The 18439-nt window shown below is 45.2% G+C and overlaps 1 protein-coding gene across 2 annotated transcripts in view; it reads right to left on the bottom strand.

Moving 5' to 3' along the window:
- The window catches only part of Apoo (apolipoprotein O), a 92779-nt gene that overhangs the window by 16309 nt on the left and 58031 nt on the right, over positions 1–18439 (bottom strand). For both annotated transcript variants that reach the window (XM_004631387.2, XM_023715429.1), the window contains exons 5-7: positions 14680–14775; positions 7734–7825; positions 3962–4042 (exon numbers count right to left, since the gene is read on the bottom strand). In XM_004631387.2, the coding sequence (XP_004631444.1) occupies positions 3962–4042; positions 7734–7825; positions 14680–14775 (269 nt within the window). The remainder of the gene's footprint in view (positions 1–3961; positions 4043–7733; positions 7826–14679; positions 14776–18439) is intronic.

The raw sequence follows: 18439 nt of genomic DNA, 5'->3' as shown, positions 1-18439 counted from the left end.
AAAAAAAATAAAACAAAATAAAATAAAATATCTGTTTTCAAAAAAAAAAAAAAAAGACTGGCGGTCAATTTGATTTGAAAACTAACTTCCAGTCTGGGCATAGTGGTGCACACCTGTAATACTATAACTCAGAAGGCCGAGGCAGGAGGAGCACTGTGAGTTTGAGGCCAGCCTAGGATACAAAGTGAGTTCAAGGCTAACCTAAACTATTTAGCAAGACCCTATCTCAAAACAAACAAACACTGACCTCAACACATGGATGGAAATTATCAAACCTCCAAAAAACAATGTTTTTCTTTGCCTTTGTTCTGGCACTTGGCATGTTTTAATCTCATATTTTTGTTGTACACTTTATGTCCTTTACTAATTAGCAAGTCTTTGATGTATTTTTAAGTTATTTGAAATTCTATGCAGAGACTGTACTCAGCTCCAGGGTCCCAAAAGATTCCTTTTCCAAGGGTCCTTAAATCTTTGCTCTCATTGAAAAACAAAACAAAGAAACCCTAAAACCAGGAAATCCTGCAAGGCGCTGGGGTCAGAGTGTGTGATCAAAATCCAGTAGTATTTCATTAGCAAAGAGTTTGTGAAATCTAAGCCTACTAAATTTTGAGTCAATACAGCCTTCCACTACTTTCTATTTCAAATTTACAGTAAATATTTCACAGAGCTGGCATCAACTTTATTGTCTTCTATTGAGAACAGAAGGTGAGCAGGAAAATTATGCTTGTAGGATAAATGAATGGGAGAATTTCTTTCTTTTCTTTTTTAAGACAGGCTCTCACTATGAGGTTCAGGCTAGCTTTGAACTCACTATGTAGCCTAGGCTCGTCTAGAACTTCCAGTGGTCCTACTACTTCAGCCTCCTGAGTGCTGGGATTACAGGTGTATACCACCATATCCAGAGAGGGACTGCTTTTCTTTTCTTTCTTTTTCTTTTGGTGGTATCCAAGATGAACCTGGGACCTTTGTACTCCAGCCTTTTTTTTTTTGACACTGAGTCTCACTAAGTTGCTCCAGTGGTACTCCAACTTGTGATCTTCCTGCCTTAGCCTCCTAGAGTGCCAGGATTCAAGGCACGCACCACCATGCTTGGTTTCCGAGAAAGGACATTTGAGGTTTACACTGATTTTGAGGGGGCAGAAAGTATAGCAGACAGAGAGGGAGAAATGCCAGCAAACAGTGAGCTAATGAGAAATCTTCATAACACCTCTTCCGGGAGGTGTGCTATAGATCTGAGCAGCTGTAACACTGTACATAGGGTGCTCAGATCGCCCAGGTGCTGGCCTCTTAAACTTGCCTCCTGACCACCGCGCTGCACCAGGCGGACCTGTCTGAGCAGTTAGCAGGCTGGTCCTGGGTGGCCTCATCAGCTTTGGTCACTGACAGCCTTCAGTCATGTCGTGCCCGGCCTGCAGATGTGAGCCCAATTTGATCTCACTTCCCGTGTTTCTTTCTAGGGCTGTGTAGGTTTTCTGCGCATTTTACTTCCTTTCCTGCATAAAATGTGGTGTGTTTAAAGGAATTTTTTAAACAGGAAGGAAATCTTCCAAAGAAAATGTCAGAGAAAAGAAAAGAAAACTAGGAACGGGTATTCTTTAAAAAGGAACACTTGATACTGATAGAAAATCCCATTCAAGAGCCAGTTGAAACAGGCTCAAAAGGCATTAATTCTTTTTTTTTATTAATTTTACTGAGAAAAAAATAGCAATGAGACAGTTTCAAAACAGGGCAGTAGGACACTTTCAATAATTAATGCATTACATATTGTTGCCTTCTTGTGGTTATTCATAGTACAAGATGCAGACATGATATCCTGTCCAAACACTATTAGTACAAATCTTTCTTCTCACTGAATTAAGAGAAAGTAGCTGTATATCTATCCTATGTTTTATATACAGATACAAAATGGTCCTTCATTTGTATCCCCTTTTTTTGTTTAATTTTGTCAGAGATGGGTATTCCATTGCCATTTAAATATTGCAATTGCATGAATTCAGCAAAGTAGTCCAATATAGTGCAGTAGTCCATAATAGTAGTGGGTTATCCGTAGGACTGGCAATGTCAGAAGTTTTTGACTTCAGCCTTTTACAGCTCAGCATATTAATATGGCTTTACTTTTTATACCTTGTTTTTATACTTTTCTGCTGGATGGTTAAGACCAAGACAAAGCAAGACCTATATAACAAGAAATGTAACTTTTATATCTGAAAAGGTCAGTCAAGTCCCCTCAGGATTTAGCCTGAAACCCTGTACAGCAGTTTGTAGATCCTCTGTCAGTGTCAGCCATGTGGATGAGTCACGGCCATTGCTTGACCAATTCGCTCTCTGTGAAAGCCTGAGAGAGTGTTTTCTCGATAGGAAGAATTTAATGTAGTGAAAGTTTAACCATGCAACTTCTTGTTTCACATCTGACATATAAAGCATGTGAAAGTTGTGTGACACTCACATAATGAGTGTGAAAGTTGTCACTGCAGTCCTTGCATAAAATAAAGCTAAACTAACTAAAAATCAATGATTTTTTTCTTAGACGCAACAAGACTCAGATTTGAGGGTAAACCCCCACCCCAGATTTTGGAGAGAGACAAAGCCAGCAGAGCTCCTGCCTGGAGCAGAAGCTATCTAAGCCACACTACAGTGGTAACATCTAAATGATAATTCAAAAGGCATTAATTCTTTTAGAATCATCAGTATAAAAATTAGTCTTAAGATTTCACTAGTAGAAATGAGTGAGTTCATGGTTACCCTGAACTACATCCTTAGATCCTATCTCCAAAATGAAGAAAAAAAGATTTCACTGGTAGATTATTTATGTATACAAGGGGGAAAACTTATACTTTATCCTATTCTACATTACTTTCAAATTCTAGTTCAAAATTCTGGATTTTAATTTTGAGGTAGTTCTCTCTCTATACACACACACACACACACACACACACACACACACGTTATTTGTTTTTGGTTTTCTTTTTGACCTCAATTTTACAACAATCGTCCTGTCTCAACCTCAATCTCCTGAGTCCTAGAATTACAGGTGTGTACTACCATGCCCAGCCTTGTTTGTTTTGTTTTTTCTTATTTTTGTGAAACAGGGTCTTGGTATGCAGTTCAGGCTGGCCTTGAACACACTATGTAGCACAGGATGACCTAGAACTCTCAGTGAATCTCCTGCCTCAGCCTCCCAAGTGCTGGGATCACAGGTGTGTTCCACACCTGGCTCCATTTTATATATTTTATTTTGTTTTGTTTTTTGCAGTACTGGGGATTGAACTCAGGACCCTGTGCTTGCCAGGCAAGCGCTTATTCTACTGAGCTATCTCCCCGGCCCCCATTTTATATATTTTAAATGAGTTGTGTTCACTTGTTATAACTGGAGTCAAAATGAGATTCCTTCAGCCTCTGCTGCAGAAGGTATACTGTCAGAAGAACCCTAACTGCTTTAGCTGGCTGTCTCTGAATGCTTAAGGGAACACAATGCCTACTCCATATTCCACCAGCTGGCTCAGGGGGCATGGCCTATGGCTGAGGCTTGGTCCCTAGTGCCCCACAGTTCTGCTCCCATCGAGCATGGACAGATATAGCACTGCCTGAGGAAACAGAGTTCACGACAAGTGAAAAAGCAAGGGGTCCCAGCTATGTTTTTTGTCCTGGTAACACAGTATGTTCCCTTTGGATCTAGTTTGGATAATATGCTAGCTTTGAGCCAACTGTACACAACAGAGTGGAAATGGTGGTTAGGGTGGTGGAACATGTTTTAGGGTCAGCACACATTTGGCCCTGCCGAGAGCGACCCAATGCTGAAGGACAAGCTCTCATCCCAGAAAGGCTACTGGGGGAGCAGGGCTGCAGACACAGCTAAAACAGAATAAGCACATCAAGCAACAGGACCATCAAGTGCTGCCCACAAGCCTAGAGAAGCTGCATATCCAAGCCAAAAGGAGAGAATGAAGACGATGTTTCTCACCTTCTGGAAGTTCTCCTTCCACAAATCTTCCACGACTATGTATCCTCGTAGACCCCAGTCATACAACTTCTCCCCACTGGCCTTGAAACAAAAGAGAAAATATCTGTTGCTATTCCATGCGTAAACAATAAGGAAGAAAATTTGCCATTTTCTTTTCTTCCTCTTTGCACAAGAACTATATTTATGTATGTGACTGCTACAGGAAGTTTTGGGATATATACATTAAGACTGTAATCCCAGCCTGTAATCCCTCAGGAGGGAGGCTGAGGCAGGAGGATCACTGTAAGTTTGAGATCAGCCTGGGCCACATGGTAAGTTCAAGACCAGCCTAGATTACATAGTGAGACCCTTTCTTAAAACGAAAAAAAAAAAAAACCCGTAATATAAATGATAGGCACATATCCTTGGTTTTGGTGCTGGGAATTGAACTCAGGGCCACCTGATACATGAGGCAAGTCCTCTCCCACTGAGCCCACCCTGCCCCAACAGGAATACACCCAAACTTCAAAAACTTAACAAAAAAATGTAGAAGGCCATTGCTGATACAGGAAATTCCTGAAAATTGGCCACAGACAGCAGGCATCGACCCGTCCCAGCTAGCACCTGGTCTGGTGCACTGCACCCAAGCAACTCACACCTGCAATTGCAACATCGCTCAGATGGAGGAGAGGTGAATGCAAGGAAGATGCTCCCATTTTCCTGCCCCCCCCAATGTGAAGTCTTCAAATTCCTACAGGTTTTCAAGATAACCTAATCTAGAGTCACTCCTCCAACATGCCCAGGGTCAGCACCAGGCTTTCCATAAAAAGTACTTCTAGAAATCTGCATCCATTGGTCCTGCTTATGGCCAAGAATGCTGACTGCTCTTCTCCACAATATTTCTAATTTCTAAAAGCAGTTATTGCCTCTTCATTTTTATAATAATTCATCTTTGAGCAGCAGTGTTTGGCTGACATGGCACTCTCAAATGAATTATCTCTAGCTTGTGTAACAGTAAGGAAGTGAAGACTTCAAGGGAGCCAGGTGTAGCAGTGCACACCTGTAAATCTAAGGCAACAGGACCAGCCACAAGTTTGAGTCCCACATGGGCAACTTACCAAGACCCTGTCTCAAAATGAAAAATTAAAGAGGCTAAGAACATAACTTGGTGTGATTGCCCTGGATTCAATTCCTAGCACTATAGAGGGCAAAAAATAATAATAATAATTAAACTCCTTCCTACTGACTTTAAAAGTAAATAAGAAGGGCCAACGTGACAGCTCAGCAGGCTAAAGGACCTGCTTAGGCATAGCACAGTGGCCAGGGTTCGATTCCCAGCATTCCACGCTGGCCCTGCCCCTGGGGTGTGCTGAGATGGCGATTGAAACTGGGCATAGTGGCGCACACCTGTGATGCCAGTGCTTGGGATGCTGAAAACAGGAGAATCACTACAAGTCTGATCTGCTTAAGATGTTGTGTTATATATGTTGTGGGATTTGAGACAAAGAGAGTCCCTCACTCTGGGGGAACCCACATCTACTTCTCAAGCCATAACAAAGTACCTCAACCTAACCTAGCCCTGTACTATTTAAACCATAATGCACTGACGGTTATTAACATTATTGTCATTATTAATAATAATCTAGAACTCAGTGACCTTACTCACTGTTCCTGAGCTAGGGCACAGCAGGGGCACAAACATTAATTCTATGTCCCCAGGCCATTAGAAATGATATGGAGGTCAGGCATTACGGCTCACACCTGTAATCCCAGGGCTCAGGAGGCTGAGGCAGGAGGCTTCCTGTAAGATCAAGGCCAGTCTGGGCTATGTAGTGAATTCAAAGGTAGCCTGAACTACATAGTGAGACCCTGTCTCAAAAAAAAAAAAAAAGAAAAGAAAAGAAAGAAACAATATAGATCCTGGCTGGAAAGATCTATAAAACAGTATCTCCAACACTAGGGGCCAGGAGAGGCCCACCTAGAACCACTGCCTGACCCAGGACCCTGGTCCCTGTTCTGACCTGAGGAATTTAGGGAGATCAGTATCAAGCCCATCTGGGCAGCATACTGAGGAGCTGACTCTGGCGAACGCATTGCTGTCCCCTCCCAGGACTGAATAGTGATGTGATCCAGCAGTTCTGGCAACAGAGTCTCTCTCTCCACAGGACCTCAAAACCAAAGCTGGCCTTGTTTTTGCCAGACTTATCTTTTCTCTTCTCTTTCCTATCTCTTTGCTTTTGGAGGGGGAAGCATATACTAGCCTTGAAGCCAAGGCCTTTGCACTGAACAATAACCCCAGCCCTCTTAAAACTTTTATCACTTACTTATTTTTTGGTGACAGGGTCTCACTATATAGTTCAGGCTGGCCTTGAACTCACTATGTAGCCCAGGCTGGTTTTGAACTCACAGCAATCCTCATGTCTCAGCCTCCCAAGAACTGGGATTGCAAGTGTATGCCTCCACACAGGCCTTTATTTTTTGAGACAAGGTCTGAGGCTGGACATAGTAACACACATCTGTAATCTAGCATTTAGGAGGATGAGGCAGGAGGATCAATGTGAGTTCAAGGCCAGTCTAGGCTACACTGTAAATTCAAGGCCAGCTGTAACTACATAGTGGAACCATGTCTCAAGAAGAAAAGAGAGACAGGGTGTAGCTAGGTTGCTAAACTGCCCATGTGAGACTCAAATTTGCATTCTCCAAGGCCCCAGCCTCTCTGAGTGCTAGGGATGACATATGCAGGCCACCATACCTGGCCCACGGCCTCTTATGCTCAGAGTCCCGCTAACTCCTGACTCCATCCCATAGGTTACCTGCTGGTCTACACAGTCTTCCTCAAACATCATGGGATTCAAAGTAGCCAGAGGCCCTGCTATAAGTCAGATGGCCAGCCCTATCCCTTACAGTCTCACTCTGTTGGCCTGGAGTGGGAACTCGGAAGATGCTGATCTGGCTGGCTCAGAGACCATGCTAGTAGAACCACTGGATCAGGTTTACCCAGGTTGCCTGTCACTGTCATCTCCCCACTCTCCAGGATAACACCCAGCTGATACTTCTAGGAGCAAGCAGCCAACTGAGAGCCCCGGGAAGTAGACCAAGGCTCGCACTGATACCAAAGAGAACGCATGGAAGACGGAGAGCAGTCTGCATCTGCAACACCATCAAGGGCAGGCTGCAGCCAGACAAGCCTAAACTGAAAGAGAACCGGAATTAGCAGCTTTAATTATCAGTCTTGGGAGTTAGCTAGGAACTTGTGGGAAGATGGCAGCGTGGTGAACACCAGGGAAACAGCCTCTCTCAGATTTGGTGCGAAGATGCTGGAATAGCAACATGAGGAAGAAAAGGAGGGAAGTGGGTCCCCAGGCCCAGCAAGGACCTGAAGTGAAACCTGAAGCCCATCGGGAGAGTGATGAGAGAGACCTCAGCACAGAAGAAGGTGGCAAGTGGTGCTTTGTCCCTGAGCCCTGACTTTGTGAGAGGGCAGCTCCAACCTGCAGACCCACAGTGAATACTGGCAACCCCAGAGGCCTCCGCAGAGAAACACACCACTGGAACAGAGCAGTGGGCACAGCAGACTACAGTGGCGGTGAGTTATCTGGGTTCAGATGTCCCCCCAGAGAGGCCAATGTTGATGTCAATAGCGAAGAAAAACATTTAGATTTGTTGTGGTTCATCTACATGTGCAAGTGAATTTTGGTCCAGTGCTATAAAAATGGCAAAACAAAATACAGCAAAGCAGCAAATCCCTACATCCCACATAAGTAGCATGAAGGACAGCCGAGGTCTGACTCACCTGGATGAAAGAGATGGCTTGTTGTGGGTAGTAGATAGAGGCCGCTAATCCCATGAAACCAGGCGGATACACCAGCTTCTTTATTTTTGAACCTAATAAATAAAAGGTTGCACACACTATCAGAGATTTAGCATTCTCACCATCACAACTGACCTTTTACATTCAACAGTGAATCACCATTTTTCATAGCCCTCCTGAGATATAATTCACCCACTTCAAGTACAAAATTTAATGGGTTTTAGTATATTCACAGAGTTGTATCACCATCACTACAGTCAATTTTTATCATCCAAAGAGAAACCTGCAACCTTAGGCTGGGCATGCAGTTCAGAGCATGTATTCGGGATGCGTACGGCCCTGGGTTCCATCCCCAGCGTGGACAAAAGAAGAAGAAAAAAGAAAGACACACTCATTACTAGTCACTGTTTGTTGTGGCCTGTGTCTATACATGTCTCCTCAAAGCCTCATGTGGTCATAGGTGGGGATTTTTGAGAAGAGGCTGAATCTAGAGTGTGTGACACTGTGATGGACTCAGGGTGCAATGCTAGGATCAAGGGCACTAGGGTTAAGGGTGTGCATGCTACCTGCCCTAAGTAGCCTGGATAAGATATAAAGGATAGAAAGAGCCGGTCCTCCTTTGTTGCTTTGCTATCTTCTACCCACCATGAACGGTTTGTCTCCTGTGAAGCCCCTCTGCCATGCCAACTATGGACTGAAACCTCTACAGACTGTGAGCTAAGTAAACCTTTCCTCTTTAACGTTGGGTGTTGGGAATTTTGTCTCAGCAATGAGAAAAGTAACCAAGACACCTCCCCATTACCCAGGCCTCCAGCCCTAGGCCACCAGAAATCCACTTTCCATGAATTTGCCCACTCTGGGCACTTTATATAAATGAAATCATGGAACCTGTGATCCTGACTGCCTTCTCACTCAGCAAATGTTTCCAAGAGAATCATCATTTTTAAGGAAGCAGGAAAAAGACTATTTTGAAAAGAAGCAAAGTGGTGTTTGGATTTTCAAGGATTGCTTTGTTTTGTTTTGTTTTGTTTTTGTAACAGCAAACAGGCTTCCTATTTAAATACTAAACACAATTGTTCCTTTCTTCTCCTTCCTGAGAAGTCATTAAAATAACAGTAAAAAATAAAATATAGACTAATGAACCCACAATGAAGAGAAGAAGTGGAGGATCATTGGTAGATAAGAAGTGTCAGCCAGGGTTGGACAAGACCCTGGGTTTAATCGTCCACATCACACACACAAAAAGAAAAAGCCATGTCAACCAGTTCTCAGAAAATGGAGAGGCCAAGCAGCTTTGAGGTGCTGAAAGAAGGCTGCAGCCTAGAAGGGAGCAGATCTGTCCCAGGCAAAGGAGGCTCATATGGTGGGGAGTGCAGATGGCAACCAGGGGTCAAGGCAAGGGGACAAGTACACGAACAGGACATGGACTGCCTGACACATTCCTTCCCCGATGCTGTCCCAAAGCCAGAAAGTCATGCCAAGCTAAAATTGTAAAAGTGGGCTGGTATCACCAAAGAAATGCCCTGGGTTCTCTGATGAAGATCAAGAGCATTCTCTGTGTGCACGCATGAGTCTGAAAATAAAGCGCTCTGCTCAGCTCCTGGGGAGTCACACTAGCTGGACCCTGCCTGTCAGCAAGCCAGCTATGCTCAGAGTCGTTACAAGCAGCTTCAACCACCTGGGCCTGACCAGACATTGAGGTTCGCTGACACTGCAACACAAAAGAGAAAGACCAAGACAAGCAAGAAAACATGAACTCCAAAACAAAACCGAACCTGTTACTTAAGTAGCACCAAGATACTCAAGAACCTACTGCATGAAAAGAAAAAATATTATGAGGAAAAAAGAACAGAGAACAAGAAAGAGCTCAAGAAAATGACCAAAGTAAAAAGAAAAAATATATATAGTTATGTGCCTATATTGCTTGATCAGTTTTGTTTGTTTTTATGTATTTAGTACAGGGTCTACAGGTTCTCACTGCATAGATCAGACTCGTAGTGATTCTCCTGTATTCAGCCTCCCAAGTGCCGGCATTATAGGCACGCGCCACCACCCCCAGTCTCAATCGCCATCTCAGCACACCCTGAGGGTGAGGCCTGCCTGGCACTCCCTGCGCCTGCGTAAACAGGTGCTTTATGCTTGATCAGTTTTTGATGCCTATATCTTGTATTATAAGCAACTACTTTCAAGATAACAATGCACAATGTAGTGAACATTATTACTCTCCTACAGTCTTGTTTTGAAATTTTACTTTTGTTTTCATTATTTTTCTTCTCTTTAAAATAAAATCCAAAAGGAATGAAATAAAATAACCCAGAAAATATGAGACATTTATAGTCACTTTAAAACAACCTCACTACTAATGAATATGATGGGTTTGGAAAGGAAAAAACAAGAGCAAATTTTCAAAGAAATACCAGATGGATAAAATCCTTTAGTTGAAGGCTACAAGCCATCAAAATGTGGGAGCCAGATGTGAAAGCATCCCAGTGCATCCGCACCATGGAAATTCAAAAGACTAAGGATTACACACTTCAAAGCTTCGAGGAAGTTTAAAAAAATCACTTCGGAAGCAACAAGTAGGCCGGGCATGGTGGTACACACCTGCAATCCCAGCACTTGGGAGGCTGAGGCAGGAGGATTACCACAAGTTCAAGGCCAGCCTGGGATACATAGTGAGTTGAAGGGCAGCCCTAATTGTATGGCAAAACTTTGTCAGAGAGAGAGAGAGAGAGAGAGAGAGAGAGGGAGAGAGAGAGAGAGACAGAGACAGAGACAGAGACAGAGACAGAGAGAGACACCGAGACCCTCTGATCTGTGATGCTGTTTCAACGTTTTGATGGGGAATGGATTCTACTAGTACTCAAGCTTGTCACTGGCAAGAGGTGACACGAAGCTCTTAGAAAGCTTTTCTCCAACATGTGTGGCTCTCAGATCTACTTAAGCATGTAGCCTAACAACATGCAGAGTAAATCAAGGAGAAGACGACAGGGGAGCCAAGAAAGAGGCTAGCCTGACAGATCAGGAGCCAAGTCCCAAAACAAGAATGTCTCAGGCCAGGATGCAGGTGGACAGAGCTGTGGGAAGATGAGAATGGCTGCTGAGCTTGCAGAAACCTGAAGATGATGTGCACAACTGGCAGGGAGTGAAACAGGAGAAGGCATGTGGACTCACACTGCAAACAGGCTCTGCTGCGAGGCACAGTGCACTGGACAGGGACCTGTGCGGGTGTTCGTGCAATGTATATAAATACTCACATCTCACAATGAAAGTGCTGCAGATTGGAGTTATTATTATTGTTTTTTTCCCCCCGGTACTAGGGACTGAACACAGGGCCCTCACAGTGAGCCACATCCCCAGCCCTTTTTCATTTTTATTTTTATTTTTCAGACAGGGTCACACTAAATTGCTCAAGCTGGGCTTCAACTTGTGATCATCCTGCCTTAGTCTCTCAGAATGCTGGGATTATAGGCATGCACCACCATATCTGGCTAAATTTTATTTTGACTTTAAAAAAAAACTCTTTGTGCTAAAGATCCACCCTAGGTCCTTGCACAGCAGGCAAATGCTCTACCATTGAGCTATACTGCTGAGCCTATGGTAAATAAATCTCCAAAAATGAAATCAGGGCTCCTGAGAAGGCAAATGGTATTGACCCAGACCATGAATACACTTTCTTTCACAATCATAATTGCCTATACTGAAAGGCACAATTGTCTTAGAAGAGAAAAGCCCACTCCCAGGGCCTTCCCTGCCCCCTGGGAGCTCTGTGTGCCCCAGCATTTTGCAAGGCGAGCTGACACCACAGCTCTGAGGCCTCCAGTGCTCCTGGTCCACTCAGTGAGGGTGGCCCAGGCCTTTGGAAGGAGATGTGATCACAAGTCTCGACCCATCTTTCTGCCACACCTCCCAAGAAGCCAAGGGCGAGGGTGTGACTAGAAGTCACCCGTCAGTGCTAAGGCCAGCACCAGAAGGCGGTGGTGACAAGAGCCATTTCTCTGGCACTCTCCCATCACATCACTGGCATAGTCAGTTGCAGCATCCTTGTTAGGACTTGGTAGGTGCGTCTGACCTACCGCTCTACCCACCTGCTCCAGGAAAACCTCTGACACGACTCACCTCAGAGGCCCTGGTAAAAGATGTGCTGTCGCCTACATGTGCCAAAGAGGATGTGTGTCTCGCCAGGCAGGAGGCACAAGCCTATAATCCTAGCATTCTGGGAAGCTGAAGCAGAAGGATCACAAGTTTGAACCCAGCCTGGGTAACTATGTGACTTAGCAAAACCTTTTCTCTAAATAAAAACAAAAAGTGCTGGGGACGTAGACTTACTTGTTCAGACCATGTTCAATCCCCAGAACCATCACCCACACCCAAAAAGGTAGGGAATAAGTATGAGAAAATGTCGGTTCCTAAAATGATTATTAAAATTGAACCAGAATTCTCAGTATTCTGTATAACACAGGAGGAGGACATAGAGGCTATGAGGCGAGTTCGTTCCACAGGCAAGCTGGGAGTGGCACCAACACCACACACACTCACCACATTAAGTGTCTCTTTTCTCTATTGAAGTGGGTTTTTTTCTTTTTTTAATTTATGTATTTGGCACAGGGTCTCATTACACAGCTCAGACTCATAGTGCTCCTCCTGTTTTCAGCCTCCCCAGCGCTGGGACTCCAGGCGTGCACCACCGCACCCGGACTCAGTGGCCAACTCAACTGCCAGCTCAGCGCACCCGAGGGTGGGGCCATGTAGTGCCAGGGATCGAACTTGGGTCCTTGCACTTGCCTAAGCAGGCACTTAGTCCATTGAGCTATCTCGCCAGCCCTGTTCTTTTTTCTTTTTTTTTTTTTTTTTGAGACAGGTTCTCACTATGGTAGCTCAGGGTGGCCCCAAACTCATGTCACTCCTCCTGCCTTAGCCTCCTAAATTCTGGAATTACTGGGGTTCCTGACATGCCCACCTTGCCCTCCACATCCTGAAACAACACTTGCTGCATCAGGAGGGAAGAGTTCTAATGCTGGAGGAACAGCTAGTGAACTATGGTTGTTTTTTTACCAAGCTCAGATTATAGGGCTCTTTATGGGAGTTTCTCTATTAGGAATTTTTGTAACATCTGAATTTTATACTGTAAACATTTACTTCATAATTAGTGAAACTTCAAGTACCTATGCAGTTCATAAAAAATTAATGTCAGCATGGTGAAGTCTTTTATCCTTCTTTCTGTCCCATAAATGCTTTGCAATGTAGTGGTAGAGTCTAGTAGTGTGTGTGTGTGTGTGTGTGTGTGTGTTCTGTGGCTTAAATCCAAGGTCTCATGCACTAGGTACAGGCTCCACCACTGAGTGACACCCCCAAGTCCATAGTGATACATTTGTTGCATTGTAGTAATAAATTTACTTGTTTTGTTTTTTGAGACAGTGTCTTGCTATATATATAGCCCAGGCTGGCCTCAAACTCAGACTCTTCCTGCCTCAGGCTCCCAAGCACTGGAAGCATGCACCACCAACCTGATTTTTAACTTTAAAAATCTAAGGACTTCAGAAGATCTTATCCTACCATTGGCTTAAGCTATGACACATCAAGAAGTTAACAAGTTTTGCATGTAACCACTATTTACTCTTTAATGTCACTCAGAGCCTAAAACATTTACAAGTAGTTTACTTCTCCAGTGTAAAAGACTCTGAACAAAAGTTTACTCCTTCTGCAATAAAAAGCAACAGAGATTTACACAAGTAAATGTGCTAGACCCAGTCCTAGCCCAGGTCCGGTGAGTGTGCGGAGAGTTTCCTGCTACCCTGCGCCATCGGGACCAGTCCCAGGCCAAGCGCAGCGTGGGCCGGACCCTCTCCCAGCCCCTCGGGCCGCCCCCCACCACTCCGCAGTGCCTCCCCCCCCCCGCCCGCCGAGTAGGATTTTCTGCCGAGTTCCAGGAGACCCCAGACCCAGTCCTAGCCCAGGTCCGGTGAGTGTGCGGAGAGTTTCCTGCTACCCTGCGCCGTCGGGACCAGTCCCAGGCCAAGCGCAGCGTGGGCCGGACCCTCTCCCAGCCCCTCGGGCCGCCCCCCACCACTCCGCAGTGCCTCCCCCCCCCCGCCCGCCGAGTAGGATTTTCTGCCGAGTTCCAGGAGACCCCAGACCCAGTCCTAGCCCAGGTCCGGTGAGTGTGCGGAGAGTTTCCTGCTACCCTGCGCCGTCGGGACCAGTCCCAGGCCAGGCGCAGCGTGGGCCGGACCCTCTCCCAGCCCCTCGGGCCGCCCCCCACCACTCCGCAGTGCCTCCCCCACCCTCCTGCCCAGAAGGCCATTCTGCCGACTTCCGGGAACCCCCAGACCCAGTCCTAGCCCTGGTCCGCAGCAGGAAGGAGCTGACCACAGCAGCCAGACCTAAGCCAGACGCAGCTGGATAAGTCCAAACTCTGTAGATCTCCACCTTAACTTCAGTAGGTGTGAAGGTTATAACTACAGCAAAGATCTACAACAAAGGGCAGAGGACAGTGCTACACAAAATGACGAGAAGGAACAAAATGCAACCTCAGAACCCAAGCCCACCCGTAACAAGTGCAGAGGACACTAACACGGAAAAAATTGGAAAACAAGTAAATGTGCTTACTAAAGGTGATGCATTTCTTTTTTTACGCAAAAGTACACAATTTCTATATATGCTTAGAGACAAATACAATAAAGCAAACAACCATGCTAACTATGTATGAAGGAAGCAATTCATTATTGTGAAAACTGTTAAAGAACCAAACGGACACCCTATCTCTCTCATATGCACTAACTATTAAAAAGAACCTAGAGGGGCCGAGGAGATAGCTCAGTGGAATAAGCACTTGCCTGGCAAGTACAAGGACCTGAGTTCAATTCCCAGTTCTGCCGCCCTCCAAAAAAAAAAAAAAAAAAAAAAGAACCTAGAAAACTGCACGCACCTCTAGTGAAAAGGAGTCCAACAAAGCCAGCGAAACCAATAACACCAAGTCTTGGGAAAAAACCCGGGGGAGCATTTTGGAGATATTCATAACTGTCTGCAAGAGAATCAGATGAGGAAATCAGATGAGTTCTATAAATAACCCATTAAAAACAAAACAATTGTACATACTATATAGTATCACATGCTTTTCAAGCCATTTATTGTTTACTTTCCCCTAATATATTCTTTTCTACACATTTATTGAACCAAAAACATCAGCTTCAGAAAAATAAGTACCCTTCGCCATATATTTGAACACAAAAACAATACATTTGACTAAAGAAGGAAACTTACAGTACAAGTTTATGTGGGAAATAAATATTATTGATAATAACAGAATAAAAATAGCTAGACATGGTGGCTATTTTACACCTGTAATCCCAGCACTCAGGAGATTTTGAGACAGGAGGCTCACTGTGAGTTCAAGGCCAGCCTAGGCTATTAAGAGAGTTCAGGGCCAGCCTGAACTACAGTGAGGTCTCTGTCTCAAAAATCAATCAATAAATCAATCAGACAGGTGAGCATAGTGCATTCCCCATGCCTCATCGGGCCTTGTGACCCTACTTGCATTAAGCCACTTACCCCCTCACCTCCTCTCCTGTCCACTAAGCCAATCTCACCAAATAAGTGCCAGTTTGAGCTCTTCCTCCTTAAGAAAGCTTTCCTAAGCTGATCAATTAGACCTGTCCCATTAGCACTGTTACTTGGTATCTAACCCTTCTTGGTACCTAAACCTCTAGTACCTTATTCGAGAGAGTGTGTATATGTGTGTGTGTGTGTCTGTCTGTCTGTCTGTAATTGGGGTACTGGGGCTCAAACCCAGGCATGATCTACATCTCAGCCCCAGCCTCAGCTCTTTTAATTTAATTTTTTAGAAGCAGGTGCTCACTAAGCTGTCCAGGTAGTACTTGAACTTGGGATCCTCCTCCCTGAGTCTCCCAGAATACCGAGATTCCAGGTGTGCACCACCACTGCCTACAATGTGTGCTTTATGACTCCCTCCAGAGAACATAAGCTCTTTAATGAAGGGATGCTGACTTAAACATTATCTTCCCACAGGGGGTTTATGGGAGGAGTCCGACACCCAAACCACACCCTTCCTCTAAGCCTGACCCCCCTGCGGTCGTGCCCCCAGTGCACTGGGGCTAACGCTGTTCCCTTACTTAGCTTGGAAACTGTTCCCAGCTGCTCCCATGTCCACAGTCTATTCAACTTCCTCTGTACCTTCAGTAGTGGTCTGTGATTGTCTTATATTTCCAATAGTATTTTTTTTGAGACAGGGTCTTACAGGCCTCAAATTCTCTGCAAAGCCCAGGCTGGCCTCAAAACCACAGTGATCCTCCTGCATCAACCTGCTGAGTGCTGAAATTACAGACATGCACCCCCATGCCCGACTTAGGTTTTTTTGTTTTGTTTTTGGGAGAAAAAGGGTTTCATTGTGTAGCTCAGGCTGGCCTTGAACTCACTAGCCTGGCCCTGAACTTGCAGTGATCCTAATGCCTCAGCCTCCTGAGTACTGGGATTACAGCCATGTACCACCAAACCTGGCTCACTTGACCTAGTATTGAATAATTTATTGATGTGTCTCTATGGCTGTGATCACCATTAGTCACCCTTGATCTTCAATGCATGGCATGATGGTGACTTAATTTATGTTTGGTGAACTGAACTCATCAGCTAGACTATGAAGTAATCCTCTCCTTCAGGCAATACCACAGATGTCACCATGTCCTACTCCTGGTTTGGTTTTTTTTGTTTTTTTTTTTTGTTTGTTTGTTTTTTTGGTAAATTCAGTGATCATTTTAAACACTACTCTACGGCCAGTGTTTTATTTACATTGACTCCTATCTGGCCTTTCACTTCTTTGGCCTTTAACTGAATTTCTACTTTCCTCCTTCTCCTCTGGGTCATCACGGGCAACTGTGGACTTCCCTTTATTTCTGCCTAACTGCAAGCACAGCATTGTGCAATTCTAGGCAGGCTCAGCGGGTGGCAGACAGGAGGCCACAGACAGCTGTGGTGTGTAGAGCCAGTGTGGTTATCACAAAGATAGAGATGCTATTGTGAGGCTGCACTGGACCTGAACCCCAGCTTCCACCAAGACGCGTGAGTGCTGACTGCTGGGAATGTTCTCAGAACACTGGTGTGATGGCTGTAGCTACACGTCCCCCCAGAGCCTCATGCGATCATAGGTGGGACATTTCAGAGGTGCCTGGATCTAGGGTGTGTGATGCTGGGGTTAAGGGTGTGTGATGACTAAATTAGTCCACTGATTGGCTTGGCACAGTCCTGGGTGTGGATACTGGAAAGGCCCGCCCTGGGTGTGGGTGGCACCATTCAAAGGGCGACTAGCCTAGAAAGGATAAAAGGGAGGCGCAGGCTCGCTGCTGCTGCTGCTGCTGCTGCTGCTGCTGCTGCTGCTGCTGCTGCTGCTGCTGCTCCTCCTCCTCCTCCTCCTCCTCCTCCTCCTCCTCCTGCCTCCTCACTACTTTGCCATTTTGTTGCCTTCCTGCCTTCTGCCCGCTCTGGGTTTTTCCACCTCTGCCAGGCCACCCTGCCTTGGAGCAAGCTGATTATGGACTGAAACTTCTACACACTGTGAGTGAGGCAAATAAGCTGTTCTTCCTTTAACTTTAGGGTCTGGTATTTTGTTGCAGCAATGAGAACAAGAAAAGTAAGATACTTGGTGATAACCATATGCCTCATCATGGAAGGCTTCTGCTTGCACCTGCAGTAACTCTGGGTCTAGGAGAAGAAAGAACAGACCAATACTGCCAACAACGTGGGTGACAATGGAGACCTCTGCAGTCACATTTGTTTTGTTGCACCATGAAAATGAACCCTTGTAAAGACAAGATTTCCACTTATCACCATGTTCAATAAGGGGAATGAAGTATGAGTGGTATCTCCATTAATTTTCAAGTTCCTGATTGACATTAGTCTAAATAGAAGACTGTGGACTCAGTTTATAAGTGCATGTGATTGTCGGGGACCATGGACGATAAATTGAGTCTAGGGGATGTCTGAGGCTGTCCTTGTCCTGTCCTTTGAGCCAGACTGGCACTGGAAAACTGCTTTCTTCTAGTCACAGCTGAAACCCTAGAGCTAATGATACTATGGCACTTACAGGACACGATAAGACCTGCTGAGGATGAGAAGGCACCTAGGGAGACTAAGTTTCCTCACTGCCCCCATCTTATCCTTGTCCTTACAAGAATGCTCTGTTCTTCCTAGCCCACCATAGCCACCAAATCTGTTCCAGGAAACACTCACTGCCCTTCATTCATTGTCCTGGACACAGACAAAATCAATAAATACCAAGGTCCTGTCTGCCTGTGGCCTTTTGTTCCCTGTGAACTACTGGTCATCCCAGATTCCTGCTGCACCATTATTTTGTCTCTTGCTCTTTCTTTTCACTGTGGGCCAGAATGTCTGGCAGGAGACTGGTGCTCACTGCAGGCATCCCCCACATGTGCTAAGTAGTCCACAGGGGAGAAAAATATCAAGGACAATAAAAAACACATGAGCTGGGCATGGTGCCACATTCCTATAATTCCCAACTTTTCAGAAGGTTGAGGCAGGAAGATTACAAATTTGAGGACAGCCTGGGCAACTTGGTGAGACCCTTTCACCAAATAAAAATATTGTATCAGAAAGGGCTGAAATGTAGCCCAGTGTTCCCTGGGTCTGAGAAAGAGGGAGAGAAGGAGGGAGGCGGG

This window comes from Octodon degus, unplaced genomic scaffold (assembly GCF_000260255.1).
Source record: "Octodon degus isolate 3935 unplaced genomic scaffold, OctDeg1.0 scaffold00041, whole genome shotgun sequence".
Lineage (NCBI taxonomy): Eukaryota > Metazoa > Chordata > Mammalia > Rodentia > Octodontidae > Octodon > Octodon degus.
This window is presented reverse-complemented; position numbering and strand designations above follow the sequence as displayed.